General features: G+C 43.9%; 1 protein-coding gene across 2 annotated transcripts in view; it reads right to left on the bottom strand.

The window, feature by feature from the left end:
* Positions 1–21286, bottom strand: part of ELAVL1 (ELAV like RNA binding protein 1) — a 39888-nt gene extending 18602 nt beyond the window's left edge. For both annotated transcript variants that reach the window (XM_051640026.1, XM_051640027.1), the window contains exons 1-2: positions 21197–21286; positions 9570–9753 (exon numbers count right to left, since the gene is read on the bottom strand). In XM_051640026.1, coding sequence (XP_051495986.1) covers positions 9570–9741 — 172 coding nt within the window. In that variant the 5' untranslated portion in view covers positions 9742–9753; positions 21197–21286. The remainder of the gene's footprint in view (positions 1–9569; positions 9754–21196) is intronic.
* Positions 21287–22906: the final 1620 nt, after the last annotated feature.

The raw sequence follows: 22906 nt of genomic DNA, 5'->3' as shown, positions 1-22906 counted from the left end.
ATCCTTACACCTGGCTTCATTCATGATACTGAGAGGTTGACACACCTCTCTGAAACACACCCATGCCTCCCCACATGGTGATCACAGAAGTACCAAAAAACTAGAAACCACCCTGCTTGACACAGAACTAAATGAAATAGTTTTAGAACAGGTGCTGAAGTAGCATGCTAAAAAATAATTTTCACTTTGTCCCAAAAAATATTTCAGTGTTTTATAGAGATTTTATAAAACGGAAGCAAGTTCTGTTTTGTTTTGATTTTTTGAGTAACTTCTTGAAGCTACAATTAATTATTTTGAGTAGCTTTTTACAGTTCTACTTTATCTCCCAGTTCAATCATAAATGCTGTCCAAAACTGCCACAAGTCTTGCTAATGCAGAACCATGGAACCATCAGAGTTGGAAGGGACCTCTAGAGAACATCTAGCCCCACTCCCTCGCTAAGGCAGGATCTCCTTGAGCACACCACACAGGACTGCATCCAGGTGGGTTTGCAATGTCTCCAGGGAAGGGGACTCCACAACCCCCCTGGGCAGCCTGTCCCAGGCCTCTGTCACCCTCACAGTAAAGAATTTTTTCCTCATATTTAAATGGAACTTCCCATGTTCCCGTTTGTGCCTGTTGTCCCTTGTCCTGTCACTGGGAACTACTGAGCAGAGCCCGGCTCCATCCTCCTGCACCCAACCTTGGATACTTGTAGGCATTGATAAGGTCTCCCCTCCTTCCCTTCTCCAGGCTGAACAGTCCCAGCTCCCTCAGCCTTTCCTCATCAGGGAGATGCTCCAACCCCCCAGTCATCTTTGTTGCCCTCCCCTGGACTCTCTCCAGCAATTCCCTGTCTCACTTGAACTGGGCAGCCCACAACTGGTCCCAGTTCTCCAGATGTGGCCTCACCAGGGCAGAGCAAAGGGGAAGAATTACTTCTCTCAACCTACTGGCCACACTCTTCCTCATTCACCCCAAGATTCCATTTGCCCTCCTGGACACAAGGGCACATTGCTGGCTCATGGATAAGTTACTATCCATCAGGACTCCCAGATCCTTCTCCTCAGAACTGCTTTCCAGCAGATCCACCCCTAACCTCTATTGGTGCTTGGGGTTCTTCCTCCTCAGGTGCAGGACCCTACACTTGCAAGACAGAGCACTGCAAAAATCCCACATAATCGTACCTGTGTCTCAGGTTGATGGCAAAGCTCCTCCCAGCTGGACAGCCCAGCCTTGTGTCTAACACCTGGGAAACACAGCACTGCTGCAAGGCTGGATTAGTTAGAGCAACGCTGTACCCTGCTCCACTTGCACTTTAAACACACTCTCTCTAGGGTACAAACCCAGAAGCTTTGGTTTGTATTTAAGCATTTCCATGACACCTGTTCTCTGAAAACCTCTACGGTCAGTGCCAACATAACAGCTCCTCACTTTTCTGCCAGTCACTGAATTCAGTTTTATTAAAGCTTCCAAGGTCAAGACACAAATTGCTATCTGAGCCAGCTCCTGCTTCAGACTTCAAACCAGCCTGGCTCACTGGAAAGACCTTTGATTGCAACAGAAGGGAGTTAGAAAGGAAACAACAATATCGAGTTTTACTGATAACTTTCAAACACAGGATGGGTCCCCACTGCTTCACTTGGCTTTATAAAGCAGGACAAAATCCACTTTTTGTTCCAAGGCCAAATGATAAATAGTTACATTTATAGAGGTTTATGGGCAAAATTGTATTTAACAAGTTTGGAAAGCTTGACCTTCAAACAACTCAGAAAAGCAATATGAATTACAAATAAAGTAGCCTCTCCTTCACTTGCAAAATAAATAACAGTTGTCTTGAAACAAAGATGACTACAAGCAATTCGAACAGACACTTCTTCAGATAAAAGCCAAAAGCTACAAAGCTAACTTGACATAAATCTATTCTTTACCCCAGCTCAAAGAGACAGCTCCCAGGGATCTCACCATGGCCACAATATTTTAAAAATTCAACCATATGCAGTAAGAGTGACAGCTTTAAATCCTGAAAACAAAACGTTTGCTGTATTTACCGATTTATTTATTTTCCAACCTTAACGATTCTACAATTTAATTACATCTTCCATGTAGTTATTATTTCTATATGTTCTTTTTATATTTTTTTCCTCTCTCTTATTTCCAGAACATTTTTCTATTGAGATTTCACACGAGTTGCTCCAGGGCTCTTTTTCCAGATGAACTGTCAGCATCCTAGATGTTGTGAAAAAGAATTTGTCAAGTGAACACAGAAAATACCAGGCCCAAAATTGTGCACAAATACCACACAGGCTGATTTCTTGAGGAAGTTTTTGGGAGGAAAATGCCTTGCTCACCTATTGTAAGGTCTTAATTATTTAAATGGTAGGACAGATTTTATTAAATCAGTGGTTGGAACAGAAAAAAACTGACTATTCAAGATGCTGAGGGCTGAAAAATCCACTCCCCCATCTCGTCAGGAAGACACTCCAGCTTTCAAATAATGACTTTTTCCAGCTGCAAACATTACAGTGTAAAACCTCACCAAGGGTTCAGAGACAACACAATAATAGACTAAGCTGAACTACACTGTTATTCTGCAGAAACAGCCTGTTTCTCTGTTGGAAGAGAAGGAAAGAATTCTAGAATGACCTTTTTACTGGGAATTATCATTCCACACGATGGGAAATACTTGAGCACAATTGAAGATTTTGCTATATGGCTCAATGACGGAAAAGAAAGGCAAATGAAGATGTCAGCTTTTGTAAAGCTGAGTACTTCATGCAATGGCCTGTACAACTGCCTTAGCCTTTTGGATTTTGTGCCTATGTATCACAAGCATGAATATTAAATATATTATTTAATCCTCTCAGTGTTTCCAGGTAGAGCAAAAAATCCTAAAGCACCAGAAATTCATCCTCCATTACATCAGCGCTGCCTTAAAGCTTTCAGAGAACACTGTCAAGGCCCCTCCAAATGGCAGCACAACCACCTGGTGTACCATCCACTTCTCCCAGCTTGGTACCAGCTGCAAACATGGTACAACCTGTCTCATAGTACAGGTCATTAATGAAAATTTCAAACAGAATTGGCCCTGATATCAAACCTTTGGGTTCTTTGCTAGTGACCGGCCTTCAGCTGGACTTTGTGCTGCTGATCACCAACCTCAGAGACTGGTGTTCAGTCCAATCACAGGTCCCTCACTTGGTGACAAGTCCTACAGCAGCACATACCTCCTGCAGTGATAAGAACATCTCTCTGCTCAGCCAAAGTGTGAGGCCTCAGGCACTGCCTGCAGCTCAAGACCTGCATCCTCTTTTTCAGCCAACATAGCTTGGTTTTGGTCAAGGCCTCTGATGTTGCAGGGACAGCTGCTAAAATGATTGCTGGAGTCTGTGCAGCATGTCCCCACCATTCCCAACAGCATGTGGGCAGATCACAACACAGTGTCTGCCCTGGGAATGCTGCTCTACTCTAGACCAGAGTTACAGGCCTAAGCAACAGCTGAAAAGGTGCCTGACTCTCCCTAACCAGCTGGAATAAAAGCTCCAACCCCCACTTTTACCTTTGACCAGGTAAACCTGAAAAAAGTTCAGAGTTCCTTACTAGAAGTCAGGGTCTCCTACAGCCATCCTTTCCTGGCAGCAGCAAGCACTCCAGCTCCTCAAAGGCCTTCCAGAAGTCTGCTGACAACCTGAGAAGTTCCCAGAACATTTAGAAGCAGAGCTCAAGAACTGCTGCACCAGCTGCTGCTTTGCTAGCTGTGCTCTGAACCCACTTAAAGAACCCAAACTGCCTTTATATTAAGTGTATTCCCATACCCTTGCTAGAACTCAGTTGATATCTGAGATAGTTTACACGGCCCACCTTGTAATAAAGGAAATTAAGTAAAGCTGGAAAAGCTACAAGGGTGTTAACATTCTCAGCATTTGGCCAATTTGTCTGCAAACCATTTGCACTCTTCATTAAATTAACCATTGTTGCTAGGCATTCTTGAATGCACAGTAAGAAACTGCATACCTCCAAATGTGATTAAAGAGCTAGAATAAAAATCCATGGGTAACGATGCATTCCAACAACACAATTAACAGCACAACTGCATAAGCAACATCAGTTGTTTTCCATGCAAAAGGAAACTGTTTCAGCCAAAGAGAAAACTTAAGTACTTTCCACAAAGCAGGACTTTGTTCACAAAGCACTTTGTTCCACAAAGCAGGAACACTTCAGTACTCTGTTTCTAGACCTGAGTCCACTGCACTGGGTGAATGAACACAGAGTCACCCTGTCACCTGAGCCAGGGAGCATCTAAGAAAGGTGCAGAAAAGTCTTCCCTCTCTTTTTGCCCAAAATGCCCACAAGAGCACAGCCCTTCTGTTCCTCTTCAGCTCAATCATTTCTGTGAGCGTCTTCCAGAGAAGCCAACATGACAAGGACAAGACAGGGGAAATGTAAATATGCATATTGATTCCTGAGGAATTCCAGCTACACTGAAGTGATTTCTTTTTGGTGCTGTAAGCACCATGCCACATGCACACAGTGCTGGTGAGCTGAGGTGTAACCACAGGAGATTCTGAGATGGGCCTCAGATTTCTGCACACAATCTTAACAAGACACCCCAAAGCTGCTGCACATCATCAAGCAAAACTGGAGCAATGCCTTTGCCCTTGACAGCTGCCAATCAAGTTCCAAGTCAGCAAGTTCCATCAAAACTCAAACTGACATAAGCAACTGCAGCCAGGTGGGGGAAGCCCACTGCCTGCCCTCCATGTCTTCAGAGATGCCTGTAACTTTGGTAGTTGACAGATACAGACAGAGCCTTTGCCACAGTCTGAAGGATCATATCCTGGATTTCCTAGACTAGAAAGTCATGAGTATTTTGCTATGAGTATCTCAAGGATTCCTTATTCCCTGTTCAAGTAATACAGGTGTGAGGGAGGGATAAAGAATCCTCAGGAAGTTGGATGCCTTCCCTAAAAAAAAAATTCAACTGCCAGCAAATGCTTTTACAAAGAGGTGCACACAGGAAACTCACCACCAGGTACTCAGAGCAGGGCTAAGGGTGTTATGAGAAATAAACAAATCTCACAGCAGTTTGAGACCCTAAACACATGGGAAAAGTTTAACCCAACCTTTTCAGAGCCTTAGAACAGCTGGGTTGAAAACAGTAACACTTCAGCAGGGTGAGGAGAAGACAGAGAAACTAATTACAACTTAGACTAATGGCAGACTAACTTTCAGCTTCAGCATTCTGTCCAGAACTAAAAGCCTGTGGACACCAGGACAAACAGCAGACTGAAGACCATGTTCTCTCAGAAAATGGACAGCTAGTGATTAGAAGCAACCACATTGTGTACAGACATCCTGACATGAGTTATCCATATCTGTGCTGCAAGAAATTCAGCAAGACTAGAGTAACATAAAGGTCTGGATTTCTGCACTAACAGACACTGAAGGAGGAGAAATGCTTTTAAAATGTCACTTGTAAGAGGAGTCCAGCACAACAGATTGACTGGAAATCCAGACCCCAGAATCTGCTGGTCCCAGCAAAGTCAAGCACCCTCAACACAAAATATGATCCAGGACATATTTCTTCTGTTGAATCACCTGTGGTAGGGACAGGGGCTCCAAGACAGACACATTCCTGGGTAGGAAATCAGCACAGAGCACAAGAAATCACTGTCTAAAGCCATCACTGGAGGGCTACAGCCTCATCAGTGCAGACTGATCAGACACACCCCAGGACTTTCCCTTACTCTCACCATAAATACAAGCACAGTGAGCAGCAGAGCAACAATCCAATACTTTGCCCACTGACCCCAAGTACTGATTAACTCATCACAACTTCAGCAAAGCCTTGTCTGGAAGAGCTTAGGAATGGAATCTACAAATTGGAGAATGAACAGCCCAGCACCCATCTTTCCACTGTGAGCAGGAAGAGCTGGAGGAGCACTGCACCCTGTCTCATTTTCATCTGCTGTGCACAAGCTTCTCTTTAAAGTTACTGCAAAAAACAGAAGTTGTCACATCTCAAACAACAAAACAAATGCACAGTCACTTTTACCAACTGCTATAACCCACGTGCACACAAAGCAGAAAATTCATAGCAAGGAATGTCCACTGACTCTGTGGTCTGCTGCTACTTTTAACTTCCTAGATCATTAATCAGTAACAAAATAAAGAATAAGTAGTCTAGTAGTTTCAAAGTTTCTCTAAATTTTGTAAATGCCTTCTAATATATGGAACATAAGATTGTTCAGTATCGTGCTGTATTTGGAACAAAACCCAACAACATACTTTGATGATAATTACTTCACTCAAAAAAACCAAAACATTGGCTTCATATCAACTCTTGAATCAAAGTCAGTCTCCAGAAAGCTAAGACTAGTTCAGTAAGTAATTAAAAACTGCATTCCAGGCAGAAGACATTTTCTGCCCTACGTGCTTCATTGATAGAGAATTAGTTGAGAAAGATACATGTATCAGTCATTTTTTAATGAGAAATAAGCATTATCAAACAAACACTGATTTTTAACTCTGCAAATACAGTCAATAAAGGCAACTCCAAAGACAAAATGCTTTGATTTTATCAGAATGTCATGGGGGCACCAAAGCTGTGATTTCATTGTAGAGAACTGAACTGAGCCAAAAAGTCTAATTCCTACAAAGGGAGCCATTACCTCCCCTCCTGTCCAGGCAACTCAACCCCACTACATCTTATATGCCAATATTCTGACTTATCTGACCTCACAGAAACCAAGGTCAAGGAGCTAAACAGGTTTTTCTTCAGCTCTTGTTTCCTGCTAGTCTGTCACAGGGTCAGAAGAATGCAAGTGGTGGCACAAGGAAAGCAGAACTCTGCCACAAGACTCTTCCAGGGCAGCAAGCCATCAGCCCTGCTGAGAGCAGAGTTTTACAAACACAGATCTTAATGCAAACATGAAGGGGCAGAAAGCAAAGCAAAAGGAAGAACAAGTGTGGTACTTTTAGAAGGTTCCTGAAGAAACCAATTCTTAATTACTCCCCAACTACTGAGAATTGCTCCTAACAGTGTTGCAAGTGAACGAAAAATTAGGTAGCAAACAGAATTTAATGATCTGACCAAAAGATCCATGCATAATTGAACACGTGGAATCACTTCAAAGAAAAGAGAGGATTTTGTCCACAGGCACCCAAGGAGTCAAGAAAGACTCAAAAGCAGTGGGACCAGCAGGTTGAGGGAGGGGATTCTCCCCTTCTACTCCATGCTGGTGAGACTCCCCTGCAGTGCTGTGTCCAGTTCTGCAGTTTCAGCACAAAGAGGACATGGAGTTGTTGGAGCAAGTCCAGAGGAGGCAGCTCTGCACTGGAAACAGGCTGAGAGAGTTAGGGTTGTTCAGCCTGCAGAAGAGGCTCCAGGGAGACCTTATAGGGGCCTTTCAATACTTACAGGGGGCCTGTAAGAAAGATGGGGACAAACTTTCCAGCTGGGCCTGTAGCAACAGGAGAAAGTGTGAAGGTTTTAAACTAAACCAGGGGAGACTAACCTAGATACACTATTTTTTACGAGTGTCATGAAACACTGGCCCAGGTTGCCTAGAGAGGTGGTAGATGCCTCATCTCTGGAAACATTCAAGACCGGGTTGGACAGGGCTCTGAGCAACCTGATCTGGTTGAAGGTGTCCCTGCTCACTGCAGGCGGGTGGACTAGACGGCCTTTAAAGGTCCCTCCCCACCTGAACCATTCTGTGAGTCTGTGACTCTGTACAACACTAACAGGAGTTTTACTTTTGATTCTTTAAGGGTTGTTAAAAAAAAACAACACACCTGAAGCACACCAGCACGTGAACTGGACTTCAAACGACTCAACACTGTCAAGTTCCAAGTTAAAGTTAACCAGACTCTACCAGAGTATACAATGCTACCAGGAACAGTGTGAAATAAGACTCTCAAATGACAGATAGTGACATGTCTTGCTTCCCATTTAAAATATCCTTACCTCCCACATAGATGATTTTGTGCTTATTTGAAAGTCTAAGGTGTGGATCAGCTGTGGCATTTGATGAGGGGCTTGTGACTGTTAAACAAGTGACCTTACTTCCTTGCAAAAAAGCAGCTTCTAGAGCAAGCTGCTGCCTCTGAACATCTCAAGCTGTAAGACAACATCTAGGCTGAACACTCAACTACCAAAATATTCAAAGAAATATTTTTTGTAGCTATTACATGATTTTACACACACATTCAGTAAGCACAGACTGAGACTGAAGGCTATCATGTGGAACCTCATGTGAAAGAAATCAGGAAAACTAAAAGCATGGAAATCAGAGAAGCCATTCTGAAAACAATTTCTACATTTTTTTAATTATTCAGTTCTCATGGATTGCCTCAAGCACATAAAATGAAGTACTAAAGTCAGTTCAGATAACACACAAAGAATTTTCATGTATTTCAACAGCTTTCACCCAGTTTTTACAGACAGTGAAATAGTTTCAGACCTGTTTTGTTATGGATTAGATAACGATCTAAGTCTGCATTGCTAGATTCTGAAATACAAGGTTAAGCATGTGCAGCAGAAAATTCCACAAAGCAACAGTCTGCAGGCTGAGAACAAACAAGCTAACTTTTATATACAGAAACAACCACGTTCTCCCACTAAATCCAAGACTCTGTGAATCCTGAACAAGAATGACCAGAATTTGTAACTGAAGATTTTGACCTTTGCAAGGATTAAAACAACTTCACAGAGCAGATAAAAATCTCCTGCAGCTAACTAGATATGGCTTATGGAGCCAGTTATTCTACCAGCATTTGTTTGTTTTAAAGGAAACAAAGAAACATTAGATTTCACCAATTTGAACAACTCATTCCTGTCATTTTTTAAAAGCTACTACCAACAATCCTACTTAAAGAACTTACAAATTAAATTCCTGAAGAGCGATAAGACCCACAACCATTTCAGACTCATGCCACACCTTTATTTTACTGATCAAAATCAGATCAAAGGGTTTGTTTGCATATTCAGAGCTCCGGCAGAGTAAAAAATGCTCAGCCTGTAGGAATTACAAATAAATTGAGGACCAAATTCAAACTAGTTTTACATATGGCTATTGTTCAAATTTAGGAATTGTACTCCTTGGAATACTTAACCATATACAAAATAGTGATTAATCTAATGACAGGACAAGGGGGTTATGGTTTCAAGTAGAGAAGGATAGATTTAGGTTGGACATTATGAAAAAGTTCTTTAATATGAAGGTGGTGGGTCACTGGAATAGGTTGCCTAGAGAGGTGTTGGGGGCCCCATCCCTGGAGACACTCAAGGTCAGGCTTGATGGGGCTCTGAGCAACCTGGTCTAGTTGGAGATGCCCTTGCTTATTGTGGGGAGGTTGGACTAGATGACCTATCGAGGTCCCTTCCAACCCAACACATTTTATGATTTAGCCCTAAGTATTCTATCTTCCTAATACTGAACACCCAGTCTTAGAATTACTCTAGTTATATGGCATTAGTTGCATTACACAGACAAATACTTAACATTTCTGCATGAAATTGCATCCAATTAAATTCTTACTTGAGCAGTCTAGCACAAAGTCAAAAGTTCATTATATAATAATTATACCTGCAACTTTGTCCCGAATAAGTTTCGCAGATTCGACTTCGCCGATGCTGCTAAATAGACTCCGTAATTCATCTTGTGTCATGTTCTGAGGGAGGTAGTTCACAATTAAATTTGTTCTACCAATATCGTCCCTGCAATCTTCAGCCATGTGATCTTCATAACCATTAGACATTTTATATTATATCTGCAAAGAGAAAAATCCCAATTAAGTTCTGGATCTTTGTGTTTCAAGAAGCCAAACTTTCTCCACCTGAAATAAGTTGGAAGGCTTATTTTTAAAACCTGAGAACAAGCAACTGTTTCAACTACACATTTTTTCCACTCACAAAACAAAACATTAGTTGTTGAAATTTCCAGAACAATTCATTCTTTCAAACTAACAAGCAAGGCATTTTACAAAACTACATACCATTAGAGAGCTCTCGAGGGAGGAGGGGTTATGTTAATAAAAAGCATCAAGCCAGATTTTGAACACATTCCTGTAAACACCAAGGCATTCACACCAGCAGAGTTAAAAATCAGGCTCCCCACATCCAAGTACTTGACTAGCCAGAATCCAAACTGCCACCTCAACTTTAATTGCAACCTTATGCCCAGAACTCTTAATAGACAGAAAAAGGAGCAGCAGCCAGATCTACTGTATTTTAGTTGGGGATTATTTATTTTCTAACTGTTTTCTCCTTTACACGTTGCTTCTCCTGCATCTCAAGGCCCTGTTACTGTTAAATGGTTTCTTTTGGATGACTGGTTAATTGTTTAATTGCATAAATAAAACAGATGAATCCACACTGGAACACTAACTTTGGTACATACTGAGCATTTGACAGAATTTCTGGGTTTGCATCTTTTTATAGAAAGCCTTGAGAAAACATCCAGAAATTCCACTACGTGAAGAAAGTCTGTGCCTTAGGCAGCCATCAGCAGGGACTAAATCCCAGCATTTCAGGTGCTAAGGAAATCTTCAACTCCAACTCACAACAGACTCAAGCTGCTCTTCAAGACCTGCCAGAACAGGAGATTTTAAAGTGCTCTTACAACTACTTTGAAATTGTCAAACATCAGTATACCTGAACTCTACTATTTCTGTGACAGAAAAAAAAAATGAGGTCTAGCAGATTCAGAAGCTGAGACCAGTACATTCTTTCTGGAAATCATTATCACCAGGGAGCTAATTTCTTGGATGGTTCACAGAATCACAGGTTGGTCAAACACAACTTTCCCTTGGTAAAACCATGCTGACTGCTCTTAATGACCCCGTCATCCTTGATATGCCTCGAGATAGTGCCAAGAATAAGTTGTTCCATCACCTTTCCAGGGATGGAGGTGAGGCTGACTGGTCTATAGTTACCCCGGTCCTCCTTGCAGACAGGAGCAACATTTACTGTCCTCCGGTCCTCAGGCACCTCTCCTGTTGCCCACGACTTACCAAAGATGATGGAGAGTGGCCCAGCAATGACCTCCACCAGTTTCCTCAGCACCCATGGGTGTATTACATCCAGACCCATTGATTTATTTGCTCCAGGCTCTGATTCTCAAGTTTGCTGCTGATGATTTGTTCATCTCTCCATCTGAGTGCTAAACATCTCTACCTCCAAAACAACACAGTTTAACAGCTCTTAAAAACAGCTGTGGAGCACACAGAAATAACAAATAGCTGCTAAAAACCTGAATTCATGGCCTCCTGATGCTCAATTCTGCACTTCTCTTCTAAAGTCATCATTATTTGTGCATTTTATCCCCACACTTTGGCCTACCAGCACCATACAGCAGGACAATTTGCACCACAAAATTGCAGTAGTGTTTAAATATTCATGTGTTTCCAATTCAGACTCCACCATTAAGGGACATAAACCCAAACATTTTTTAATGAAATTAAGGTTAATCCAAGTAATCAGGTTTTTTTCTTTAATCCAGAGTTCCCTCTACAGGAATACCACCAGAAGTTTGGCTGCATATAGTTAAATCAGCACTGCTTGCTTAGCTAATTATCTGTTATTGCCAGAGGCAGCTTGTCAACTCTGGAAATTCAGATGCACACACTGTATCTCTACATAATAAAGAATAAAGGTAAATGAAGGGTTCACCTAACTCAAGAGATCAGTCTCCTGAGAAGTTTAAGCACCAGAAAAGTAGGAGAAGACTTGCAGCTCTTCTGAAAGTTTAGTGTAAACCTTCCAAGTTCAATGTGAAACCTCACTGAAGCTCTCAGTGCCACCACAGAAGAATTAATTACGACAGGTTCAAAGATTATGTTTACTCTAATATGTTGGCCAACATGCTCATTTGACCAAAAGAATAACAGAAGATGCTGTACATCAGCAACTACTATTAGAATTCCTCTAGTTGCTGTTTGCTTAAGAACTGAGCACATCCTCTGAAGCAAGTCTCACTGGCACTGTGCTGATCTTGCCTGAGGGGGATGATAAATTCAAGCCGAACTAGAAGAGTTGAAGATCTTGCTGCTCAGCCACCAGTAAAACATCAGGTCAGGTGTCCAGAGGATGCAAAAGATTCTAGCTCATCTCAATGCAGTGAGCCAGCAAGCCTTGGAGTACCAGGTACTAACTACTGGCTACGTTTGCCACTTTATTTTTGCATTTAGATGGGTCAGAAGATTCCACATCACCACATCTGCTCCTCAAATATTGTGATTTTGAGTTACAACCATTAACACCACAAGACAGGCTGAGAGAGTTGGGGCTGTTCAGCCTGGAGAAGAGATGGCTCTGAGGAGAACTTACAGATGCTTTCCAGTACCTGAAAGGGCTACAGGAAAGGGGGGAGAGACTTTTTACCAGGCTATGTAGGGACAGGACAAGGGGTAATGGTTTTAAACTGCAAGAGAACAGATCCAGGTTAGATGTTGGGAAGAAATGCTGTGAAGGTGGGAAGGCACTAGAACAGGTTGTCTAGTGGGTGGTTGTGGATGTCTGCTCCCTGGAGGTGTTCAAGGGCAGGTTGAATGGGGCTTGGAGCAACCTGGTCTAGGGGAGAGTGTCCCTGCCCTTTTAAGGGGGTTGGAACTAGATGATCTTCTAGGTTCCTTCTAATCCAGACCATTCTATTATGATTCTATGATGATGAAGACAACTACATACCAACAGCTTAGAGCTTTTTTAGCTTCAGGCACTGCTGCCATCTATGCTAAGGGCCTGAGCAGCAACAGGTCATGGCTTTATTTTACAGATCAGGATCTGCTGAAGGATCAGCCTTTCCAGGGACTGCACTGCTACTGACCACTGGAAGTTGAACCATGGAACAAGTCTGGATTAGCAACTAGAAATCCTAAATCTAGAAAGGGAACGCAGGCTGCAGGACCAGTAGCTACTGTTAGGTCACATTTCGCATTTATTTCAAACTTTCTTCTTGCAAAAGTCAAGAATTTAAATGGCAATAACAAAGTACACCACTTTACAATAAACCGTGACCAGATTTACATTAATTTGAGATTGAAACAGTACAGGTTTAAACTGACATTTTTTTTAATACATATTGAAGCATTAGCAGCTGGCAGCTTATAGGAGAAGTCTTGTCCCACCTTACCCACTGATTAACCTTCTGCCCCTTGGTTCTGTGTCCCAAGTGTCAACACCAGCAAGCCCCAGCACCTTCAGCCCACAGGATAACCAACCTGTACCATGGAAGCAATGGAAAACTACACCAGGAAGAAAGCAATTCTTGTTGTGTCAGCAGTTTTAATCTGCTTTCCTTGTAGCAAGGTAAGCAGCAGAGCTAATGCCAGAGGACAGGAGAGCAAGAGGAGAAACTACAAAACCAGAAGCAGGGGAAGGGACTCCCCCGTTAGCTGATTTTAAGCTGCCAGGTTGTCTTAGCTGTCCTGTGAAATCATGTCATTAAACAAGCTCCCTTCCAGCTGTCAGAACTGTCTGAGCACAACCTCAGAAAAGTTTTGTTTCTGCTAAATGACACTCAAACAGCTGAACCTTCTTTGATCAACATACATGAGCTATAAAACCAGATTATTTATGTTTTCAAAATTGTTTTAATGGCAGGCAGCTTTGATTCCCTCTGTCCTGTATAAAATTCAAGCCCTACAAGCACAATATAACAACACATCAAAGAACACGGAAGTTGCACAGTACAATTATTTAGGAAGGAAAGGTTTTTCCAGTTTTACAAGACAAAAGCTCAAATTTCTTCCACTTTAACCAAATTTGCCCAAGATATGATACAAATCCTTCCTGCTGCCAGGATTGTCCTCCCACCAAGTCTAACAAGTTGCTATAGACTTTAAGAAATCCCAAAAAAAAATACTGCCAAAAACAAAGTCAGTTTTCCTTCTCTGCCAAGGTGTATCTTCTGCACCACAGGTAAATCCCAAGCACAGAACACTCCCCAGCACACCACGGTGGCAAGTCACCAGGCTTATCTGGCATTTAGCAAAACTGACAGGAGTGGGTATCAACTTGAAATCATTTTACCACTGCCTCTCCTCTCACTGTCTGCAATCGCTTACTATCTGTATCTCCCCCCATGATACACCAGGAATGCCTAACACATCATTGATTCAGAAGCAATTAGAGTTGTGAAGGAAGCCTCCCACCTGCTCTTCTTCATGTATGATGAAGAAAGGCTGAGAGACCTGGGGCTTTTCAGCCTCGAGAGGAGAAGCCTGAAGGGGGATCTAATGAATGTCTATCAATCCATGAGGGCAGCAAGAAGGCAGGACAAGCCTTGTCACTTGTGCCCTGGGACAGGACGAGGGGCAATGGATTCAAACTGGAGCCCAGGAAGTTCCACCTCAAGATGAGGAAGAACTTCTTTCCTGTGAGGGTGACAGAGCCCTGGGACAGGCTGCCCAGAAAGGCTGTGGAGTCTCCTTCTCTGGAGACTTTCCAGACCTGTCTGGATGCCTTTCTGAGGGATGTGCCCTAGGTTCAGTCCTGCTCTGGCAGGGGGGTTGGACTGGATGATCTTCAGAGGCCCATTCCAACCCCTGACATGCTGTGATTCTGTGATTCAGACATTAGAAAATAAACTGAAGGAAGCCTTTACTTAAAGGCCTGTCAAACATTTTCATGGGATATAAAACAATGCAGAAGTGATGAAGGCACAGCAGAGAAAAAGAAGCAGAATGCTTATAGAGAAGATGCTTCTTTCATCCTAATCTTTCACTAAGCACTGGCACAACCTACTGCAAGACTATCACTTTCTGGCCATCCTGAAAGCCAGTGGGGAAGCCACTTCCTTTATCACTGGTGAAGGGTTCTCAGGCCAGCAAGATTAAAAATAGCACCTGAAGAAATATTAACCTCTGCATACTGAAAAGATGCTCTCACTGAATTATGTTGAGGGAATCTCCTAATCTTTCTTTATCAAAAAGAGAACAATCAAATTTTATCAGTATATATTACAAAATTGAAAAACAGGCCCAGAAACTAATTTGGATCTATAACTTCATTAACTGACATCTGTCAGTCCAGGCTGACATAAATCAGAAGTCTGAATGCACTTCTATTCTGAGCAGTCAGGTCAAGGATGGAAAGACCTAAGAGCTCCATTTGGGAAGGCTGCAAGTAACGAGACTGGTACCTTGCAGCCTTGCCAAAAAATGCCTTCCATTTTATGTCCCAAAAAAAGTATATTTTAAGACTAAGTTTCATTCCAAATAACCAACCCCTGCAACAACTTGTTTTAAAAGGCAGGCTTCTTTTCTTCCTTTCTTAAGATGTCCTCAAACTTACGATACCAAGGATGAAGAGAGCAACCAACAGGAACCACATGTACTGTGCCCAAACCTTCCATTCATCCTGAAGTTGCTCAAATCCACAGAGCCCATGAAACAGGAGACACTGTCTCAGAGACCCTAAGCTGATGAATTCTCCTTGTTGGGGTTAATACTGGTGAATGAACAGGAACTCTACACAGAAAAAAGTGATGTTGGCAGAGTTCTGCTGATGAGCTGCCTTGATCAACTTGGACTTCAGTCTCAAGAGTTTATTCTTAAATACACTAATTGACCTCAAGAACCTTGGTGGGGCACTTCAAGTAGGACTCCAAGGCTATACAAAGAGACCTCCTCCTGTTCCTTTAGCACATGGATGCTATTTGTTGACATGCACCCTCCCAACCCCAGGTCATGGTTGACACAGAGGCAAACAACAAACATGGCTCTGTCTTTGCAATGTTCTACCACTCAACTCTGAAGCTGCTGAGCAGCCCTCCTTGGAGATCAGACCTGAAATAAAACAAAAAGGATTCTCCTGCATTAAGGGAAGTGTCAAACCAATCCGCACAGCTGCAAAAAGCAGATGCAGAGGTACTGAGATGTCTGGGTTTGAATACATGCCAAAAGCCATGCCACACACACAAAGAGCAGGCCTGCAAAGAGCCTCCACTGGTTCCAACTGTTCTGGAAAAACAGTTTAAGAATGATCCAACACAGCATTGCCATGCAAAACCTTGCTTTGCAGCCAGCTGTCAAGACAGCATTGAAAGGATATAGAAGGCATAGAGATTGGGTTAAAAAAAACCAACAACACAAAAAACATCAAACATTTTCTTTTCAGAAATCACCATAAGATACAGAGTGTTTCACCTTAAGAGGCCACAGCAGCAGAAAAACCTCCACTAGGCCTACAGGCCTCCCAGAAAAGTTCCCAAATGCTCCACAGCCAGAACACCACTCTCTATTTCTTAATCCAGACCTCTCTACATATGCAACAGATTCTTACCCCATAATCTCCAAGAAAATCCCTTTTGTTCCTTACATGAACTCCTTTCATGTCCCACACAGCCCCACAGAGCACAGAGCTCTCCAGGAACATTCGTGTCAATGACAACACAGCACAAGACCCACTGCTACTTGACTCAGGCTGCATTCATACAATATTACTTCAAATGGCAGAGGATTTTAATCTTGACCAAACACCAAAAGCCAACTGTGGGCAGGGGAGGAATGGGAAATCCCAAAAGCCACATATCTCTTTAACTCAAGAACAACATTTATAAAGCATTTGAAGAGAGTAAATTGGACAGAAAAGGTTATCTAGCAAGTACATGCACAGATTAGGTCACACACTTCAAAGTCTCAACTCACATCTGAGCTACATGCTTAAGTCTTACAACAGACTACTTCAATGTGTACTTGCAAAGACAGGTGATAGTGCTTAAATTTTCCTTATGAATAAAAATAATTTAGATACAAAGTAGTGTGCCCATGTTTGAGAGGTGCCCGATGTTTCTTCTGAAAAGCAAATCCATGACCAGACAGAACAATCTTCATCTCACCTTCACCTGCTACACTTGCTTAGGCTGACTACAGTTGCTGTATCTCATGAGCACGAATCTCATGTTTCCTTGGAACAGCCCATGTCTGGGGACATCTGACAACTCAAAGGCACACAGTGAGGTGTCACAGATTCCCTCCCACAAACTGTTCAGTTACCCCATTTCTCTTGTTATTGTCCCACAGTCATCAATGAGGTCAGTATTCTCTCCCACTGTTTCATCTGAATTCCTCTCCTCCACAGCCACTGTATTTTAAATCAGCAAACAGGAGGAATCTAAATTCAAGATTCAATTCATTTGGCATTTGTCCTCTCTCTGCCTCCCCACCCCCAGAAAAAATCCAACTCTCTCTACTGAAACATGCTGTCGCTAAAAAAGAAACCAACCAAAAGGTTTGTCTTCAGACAGGAAGATTCCGTTAAAATTAAACTCTATGTGTTAAGCCACATAACTTGCTTAATTTGTACAGGTATGTTCCTTCCAAACTGATGTTTAAGTTCTCTTTGTAAATCTGGCAACCAAAATGGATCCTTTCTGCTGGCCAGTCCTTCCGATTTTTCAGAGCTGACGTCTCACCTTTTCATTGATTCTGTCCCCCGTTGCAAACCTGGAATGAAGACACTGCCCTTTTTATCCTTAGTTTGACTAAATTTAAATTTGCAGCATTTTTGTCAGTTCTAAAAATCAATATACCTCCATACCAGAGGTTGCTGTTACTAAAATCTACTACTGCATTTCAACAAACTTTATTTCCATGTTATATCAATGAGTTGTAGTATGACATGTTTTAAGCTCATTTATTTTGTTTGATTTTATAGTATTGGGCATAAACTTAAATTTCAGTGTATTACTAGTCTAACAAATCTCTACTGTCATTAATTTAGTATTTAATATTTTACCAAAGTAGCTTTTTTAAGAATCAGATTTGACTAAAAATCTTTTAAGTGCTTCTCTTAGTTTTTTTTTTTTTAATTCATGTCCATATAATGACATCATCAAAGTAACTGTGTCAATGCTTATATTGCCATTCAGAGACAAAAGTATTTGAGGTGAAAAAATAAGCTGCAGTCTTCAGAGGAATGACCTCGTTTTACCATCAGTCAGATGAATTGTACTCAATTGATGGGAACAAAATTAACCCCAGTTAGGATGCAGTCAGAAATCAGACAGACTGGCCATTATTACCATCCACTGCTGCTTGAACATGAAGGGGACAACCAGGGCCTCCAGACAGCACCTCTGCTTGATATGTATGAACAAGGGCACCTGGAAACTATGCTGCTCAGATACGGCACATCTGCATTTAGAGACTTCCCCATCTTTCAAGGTTAATAGTTGGCCTTGACAGAGAGAGCAGGCTGCAAAGCTCTGCTCTGCGCTTCATGTCCCACAGTTCTTCTTTCCCTGACAGTTCTTAAGCAGAGACAGCTGGCTAACTTTTTGCAGTTTAAGACCACCTCACCTTCTGAAATGGTATTTTTAGAAGCGTAGGTTTACAATAAACAGATATATCTAAAAAATGTTATCATATTTCTTGTTCTAGACAGTGTCAGACTGTCCAGCAATTACCTCTGGTAATTTTTTTACCTACAAAAAAAATCACTGGAGACAGAACTGTGAGGCAACAACTCCCTTCCTAAGCACAGGTGCAGTAGGTGAGACGTGGACAGAAGAACTTTGGATTCCAGACACATTCTGACAACAGCTGCCCCATGCACTGATCCATCCTTGGATTAGCAGCTGGTACTTTCACTTTGATGGGACAGGAAGGCAAGTGCAGGAACACGAGGAGGAAGGAGGCTGCATCCAGTTTATTCACCAGTACAAAACAAGGAACTGGAAATCCATCTCTGAAGGCCTGATGAGACACAACTTACCACTGCACTTCTACACGGAGGCCATGGAAATGGTGGCTGAGAGAAAAATTATACTTTATGCTTACTGTGACACTGCTATTAATATAAAACAAGCAGCAAAATCACACACATGGAAAGCATCGGTGCCTCTCAGCATAGCTTGTTTCCACCCTACCCCCTCCAAAAAAAAACCAACAACAAAAGAAGCTTAAAATCTATTTTTGCATACATCACCTACATATAACAAGGTTGTATAATCAAATGGATCATTTAGGCCAGCAGTTTGAAACTTGCAGGTGCCTAGATCACAGAACCACTCACTCATGAAAGAGAAGTGCCCTGATCAGTTCCCAACAGAAGGCAAAATTTACCACCTCTCCTTTGCTCAACTACGTCACTCCTCCTAAATGCTTAAACTGACAAGAATCTGCAGCTGCCTTCCGTGCTTTTTCTGAAGTACTTGGAAGAGCAAAAACAACAGCTTATCTAAATAAATTTTTCAAGTCTGCAGACACAACAAGCTTGAGTTTTCTATAACTAAAAGTCTACCACCTTGACAGGCAGCGTATCCACAAGAAAGAAAGCACAACAGCTTAAAGAAATAGATTCTGAAGGTAAAACGACATATCTCTGACAGGTCAAGACAGGGAAGGTTTTTTTAAGGAATAAAAAAGTGACAGAAGATGCAAGAACCAGCAAGCAAAAGAACAGAATGCTTTAATAAGGAGCATAGAGCACATTTCATGGCAAGCTGCTGTCAGCACTAGACACCGGCCACGTTTGACACAATTAACTTCAGAAAGATGCTAAACACAATATTCACATTTCCATTTAAACTGTGTTTACTGCTGCTGTGGTTCCCACAACCCTAGCACTGCATAAGACAACTCCAACAGGAGAGCAGTACAGCCACATTTATCTGGTGCTGCAGACCCACCCACATCAGGCCCAAATAATGAAGGCCATAAACTCACTACACAAGATACTGAACAATGATATCAGCTTAAGAGGTTCCTGCTGACATTCCAATCAAACCAAAGGGAGAGCCTGCATGTGCAGGTAGGAGGTTCTGTAACTCGGGGCTGCTCAACACTTTGAACCATGAAACCACAGACTCATTTGCATCACCACACAAACACAGTTACCCTGCTTTGGAACAAAAAGCAAGGACAATCACCAAGTAAGGTATCATGTTGCATAGAGTCACAACCTCAGAAACCTAAACTTTACTATTTATCAGACAACACAGAGATAACGCAAGAGCCACCAGAAAATGTAAGAAATGTTGAGACATTTCTAACACATTCCAGCAGCTGTATATATGGAATATATGCATCACCCCAGTTGTAAAGAGAAGTCTGTTCAGACAGGTCTAGAAGGAGAAGTGGTTAATACATGAGTACTGGGAAACACTGGGCTGGTAAAGAGGCAAGAGCTGAGTGATGTGAGCAGCTAACATCCACACTGAAGGCATAAATGGAAAAAGAAACAGAAATACAGTGTCCTCGAAAAGTTATCTTATGACAACAACAAGGATGAATAAAGAAAACTAATTTCTACCCTTCCCATTTCTTTCCTCCTTTATTTTCCACAGGTGCCTCATCGAGTCACAGGATCCCAGTGCAAGTCCCTCACACAGCAAAACATGCCTCCCTTCTCAGCGACTCTCAGAATTAAGCCCCTGCCCAACAGATAACGCTGCTCCCCTCGCCAGCAGTACAGAACATGGTAGCCAGCACACCCTTCCACACAACCCTTCCACCACAGCTCAGTGGTCCTTTCTCTCGGCTACCTCTGCCCACGTTCCTTTCACCCATGTCCTCTCACTGAACGGCCCTCTAAGCAATTCCTGCCTCTTCCAATCACTAAAAAAAGCTCTACTTTGAAAAACCTCCCACGAGTACTAACAATAGTGGGCCGCTACTTTAGTCATAATTTCTTCCGGCCAAAAGCATTTAGCCCAGCATTACTTAACTCTGCTCCTAGCCGGCCCAAATTAGCATTAATATTAACGCGCACTGTCGACACGAGGAAGCCCACCCGCAGATATGCCAGTCAATAAAGATGCGCCAGTCTCAACGAAGGTGGGAGATTTAAAACCCGCGTCAACGGAGACACAGGCAAAATAAATATGAAAGGCAACGACATTACCCAGAAAAAGAAAGGCTCCAGGCCACGGCGCAGCCCCCTGCGGCCCGGGGCCGGCCCCGCCGCGGCAGCGCCAGGCAGCCAGACCCGCGGCCTTCTCGCCCACGAGCGCGGAGGCCTCAGGCCCCTCCTCCGCCGCCCGCGTCCCATCCAGCTCACGCAGGCCCCGCGGCCCCGCAGGCCGCAGCCCCGGGCCCGCGCTCCCCGGCGGCTGGCCCCTCCCCCCGCAGGGCCCAGCTCTCCCCCTGCAGGCCCAGGCCTCGGCCTCGCTGCCACGGCCCCGGCCGCCCGCGGCTGCCGGCGGCGGCCTCGCAGGAGCCGCCGGGGGCTCTCGGGGGGGCCGCCCCGCCGCCCGCAGCGGCCCGCGCTCACCTGCGGCCGGCTCGGCGGGGCCTGGGCAGCGGGAGGGGAACGGCTCCGCAGCGCGCACAACAAGCCGCTCGCAGCGCCGCCGGACACGCCCCCGCGCCGCCCGCCGACTCCCATTGGCTGCCGCGCGCACGTGTCCCGCTCCCCATTGGCCCGCCGGCCTGTCCGTCACCAGCCGGCCGGGGGCGGCCTCTGGCGGCGCGCCGGGGGGAGGGGCGTGCGCGTGCGGCGGCGGGAGCGGGGCCGGGAGCGGGGCCGGGAGCGGGGCCGGGAGCGGGGCCGGGAGCGGGGCCGGGAGCGGGGCCGGGAGGGGGCCGCGGTCAGACCCCCCGCCCCGGGCCTGGGGACGAGGGCATCGCCGGCGCCTTGCGGCCAACAGCCTCTGCCGCTCGCCTTGTCCGCGGGCCCGAGGGAGCCCCCGGAGGCGGCGGGCGCGGGGGGCGGCGGGCGGCGTGGCCAGAGCGGTCCCCGCGGGCGCGGCCCGGAGGCCTCCGCAGCGGCGGGAGCGGAGCCGGGGCTCCCAGAGTCGTCTGCTCCGCTGCCGCCTCCTGAAGTCAGGAAGGAGCTGGGAGTGTGTGCCCCGGTCCTTCCACGCTGCTCTTGTGGAGAGAGAAATGCAAGTTCTTCCCTGCAGCAAAAGTTAAGACTTCAGAAGAAGGTGCATCAGGACAGCCCCAGGCTCCAGATCAGCTTAGTCCTTCCTCTCCATGGGTGCAGAGCGCCAGCCGGAGCCCTTGGAACTGGGGGAGCCTCCCAGAGCAGTAACAAAGGGATCCTGTGATGATCTTCAGGAGAAGTTACAGGGATCAGAACTTCCCAGTGCTCTAAGAAGCCCTGCAATGACCTTAAGGGACTTGCTAGTCAAAGAGTTTTCCCTTTGTCCACTGCCAGCTTTATGAACTGAACCTATTGCCACTGCACAGGAGGAGCCTGTAATAGTTCCACTATTCTGCAGAAAACACAAAGGCTTTTTTGTCATTCACACAGTATTCTACAAAAATGCCCATGGTACAAAGCAGTAAGTTTAGTGTATGACATAAGCTTGCAAGTCTGTAAATCCTGACAAGGTACTCAACTTTGGCCAAAAATTCAGAATATTACTGCATTAAAATATATTATGTTCTTTTTCATTGACAAACAGCTCATAATTTGAGTTTTACTTAGTTGAGTAATGTAACAAAATTAAATTAATGTATTATTCTCAAGACTAGAAGAACAGTGAGATCTCCCCTGAAGGACCAGAACATGCCCCATAGCAGCAAAACATTTACAGCAGAACACATTCTTTGCCATTTCCTTGCACACGTGTGTGGAAATACTGTACATGGTAATATTTACACTGGCACACATGGAAAACCACACAATGAAAATGCAAATATCTTTCCTCTACCTATCTTGACATTGTACAGTAAATTCCCAGCGTTGTTGCACTGATGGTGTCTGGTTTATCTGCCCAGAAACCCATTTCAGAAACCCCATCAAGATGTCTTGTTAATACTGGTCAATTATGTACAGGCTCCTAATCTTAGACACCTTTTGACCAGGAACACCTCAGCCTCTGCCATAGTCCGAAGGGCACAGCATCAAAGAAAATGTAATGGTCAGCATCATTAAATGAAGAGTCCATCGAGGAAGTTAATAATTAAGAGAGATGTTAAAAACGTTGCCATTTTCCTTTTTGCTTTATCATAGCTTTCAGTGCCAGATGGGGAA

This window comes from Apus apus, chromosome 24 (genome assembly GCF_020740795.1).
Source record: "Apus apus isolate bApuApu2 chromosome 24, bApuApu2.pri.cur, whole genome shotgun sequence".
Taxonomy (NCBI): Eukaryota; Metazoa; Chordata; class Aves; order Apodiformes; family Apodidae; genus Apus; species Apus apus.
This window is presented reverse-complemented; position numbering and strand designations above follow the sequence as displayed.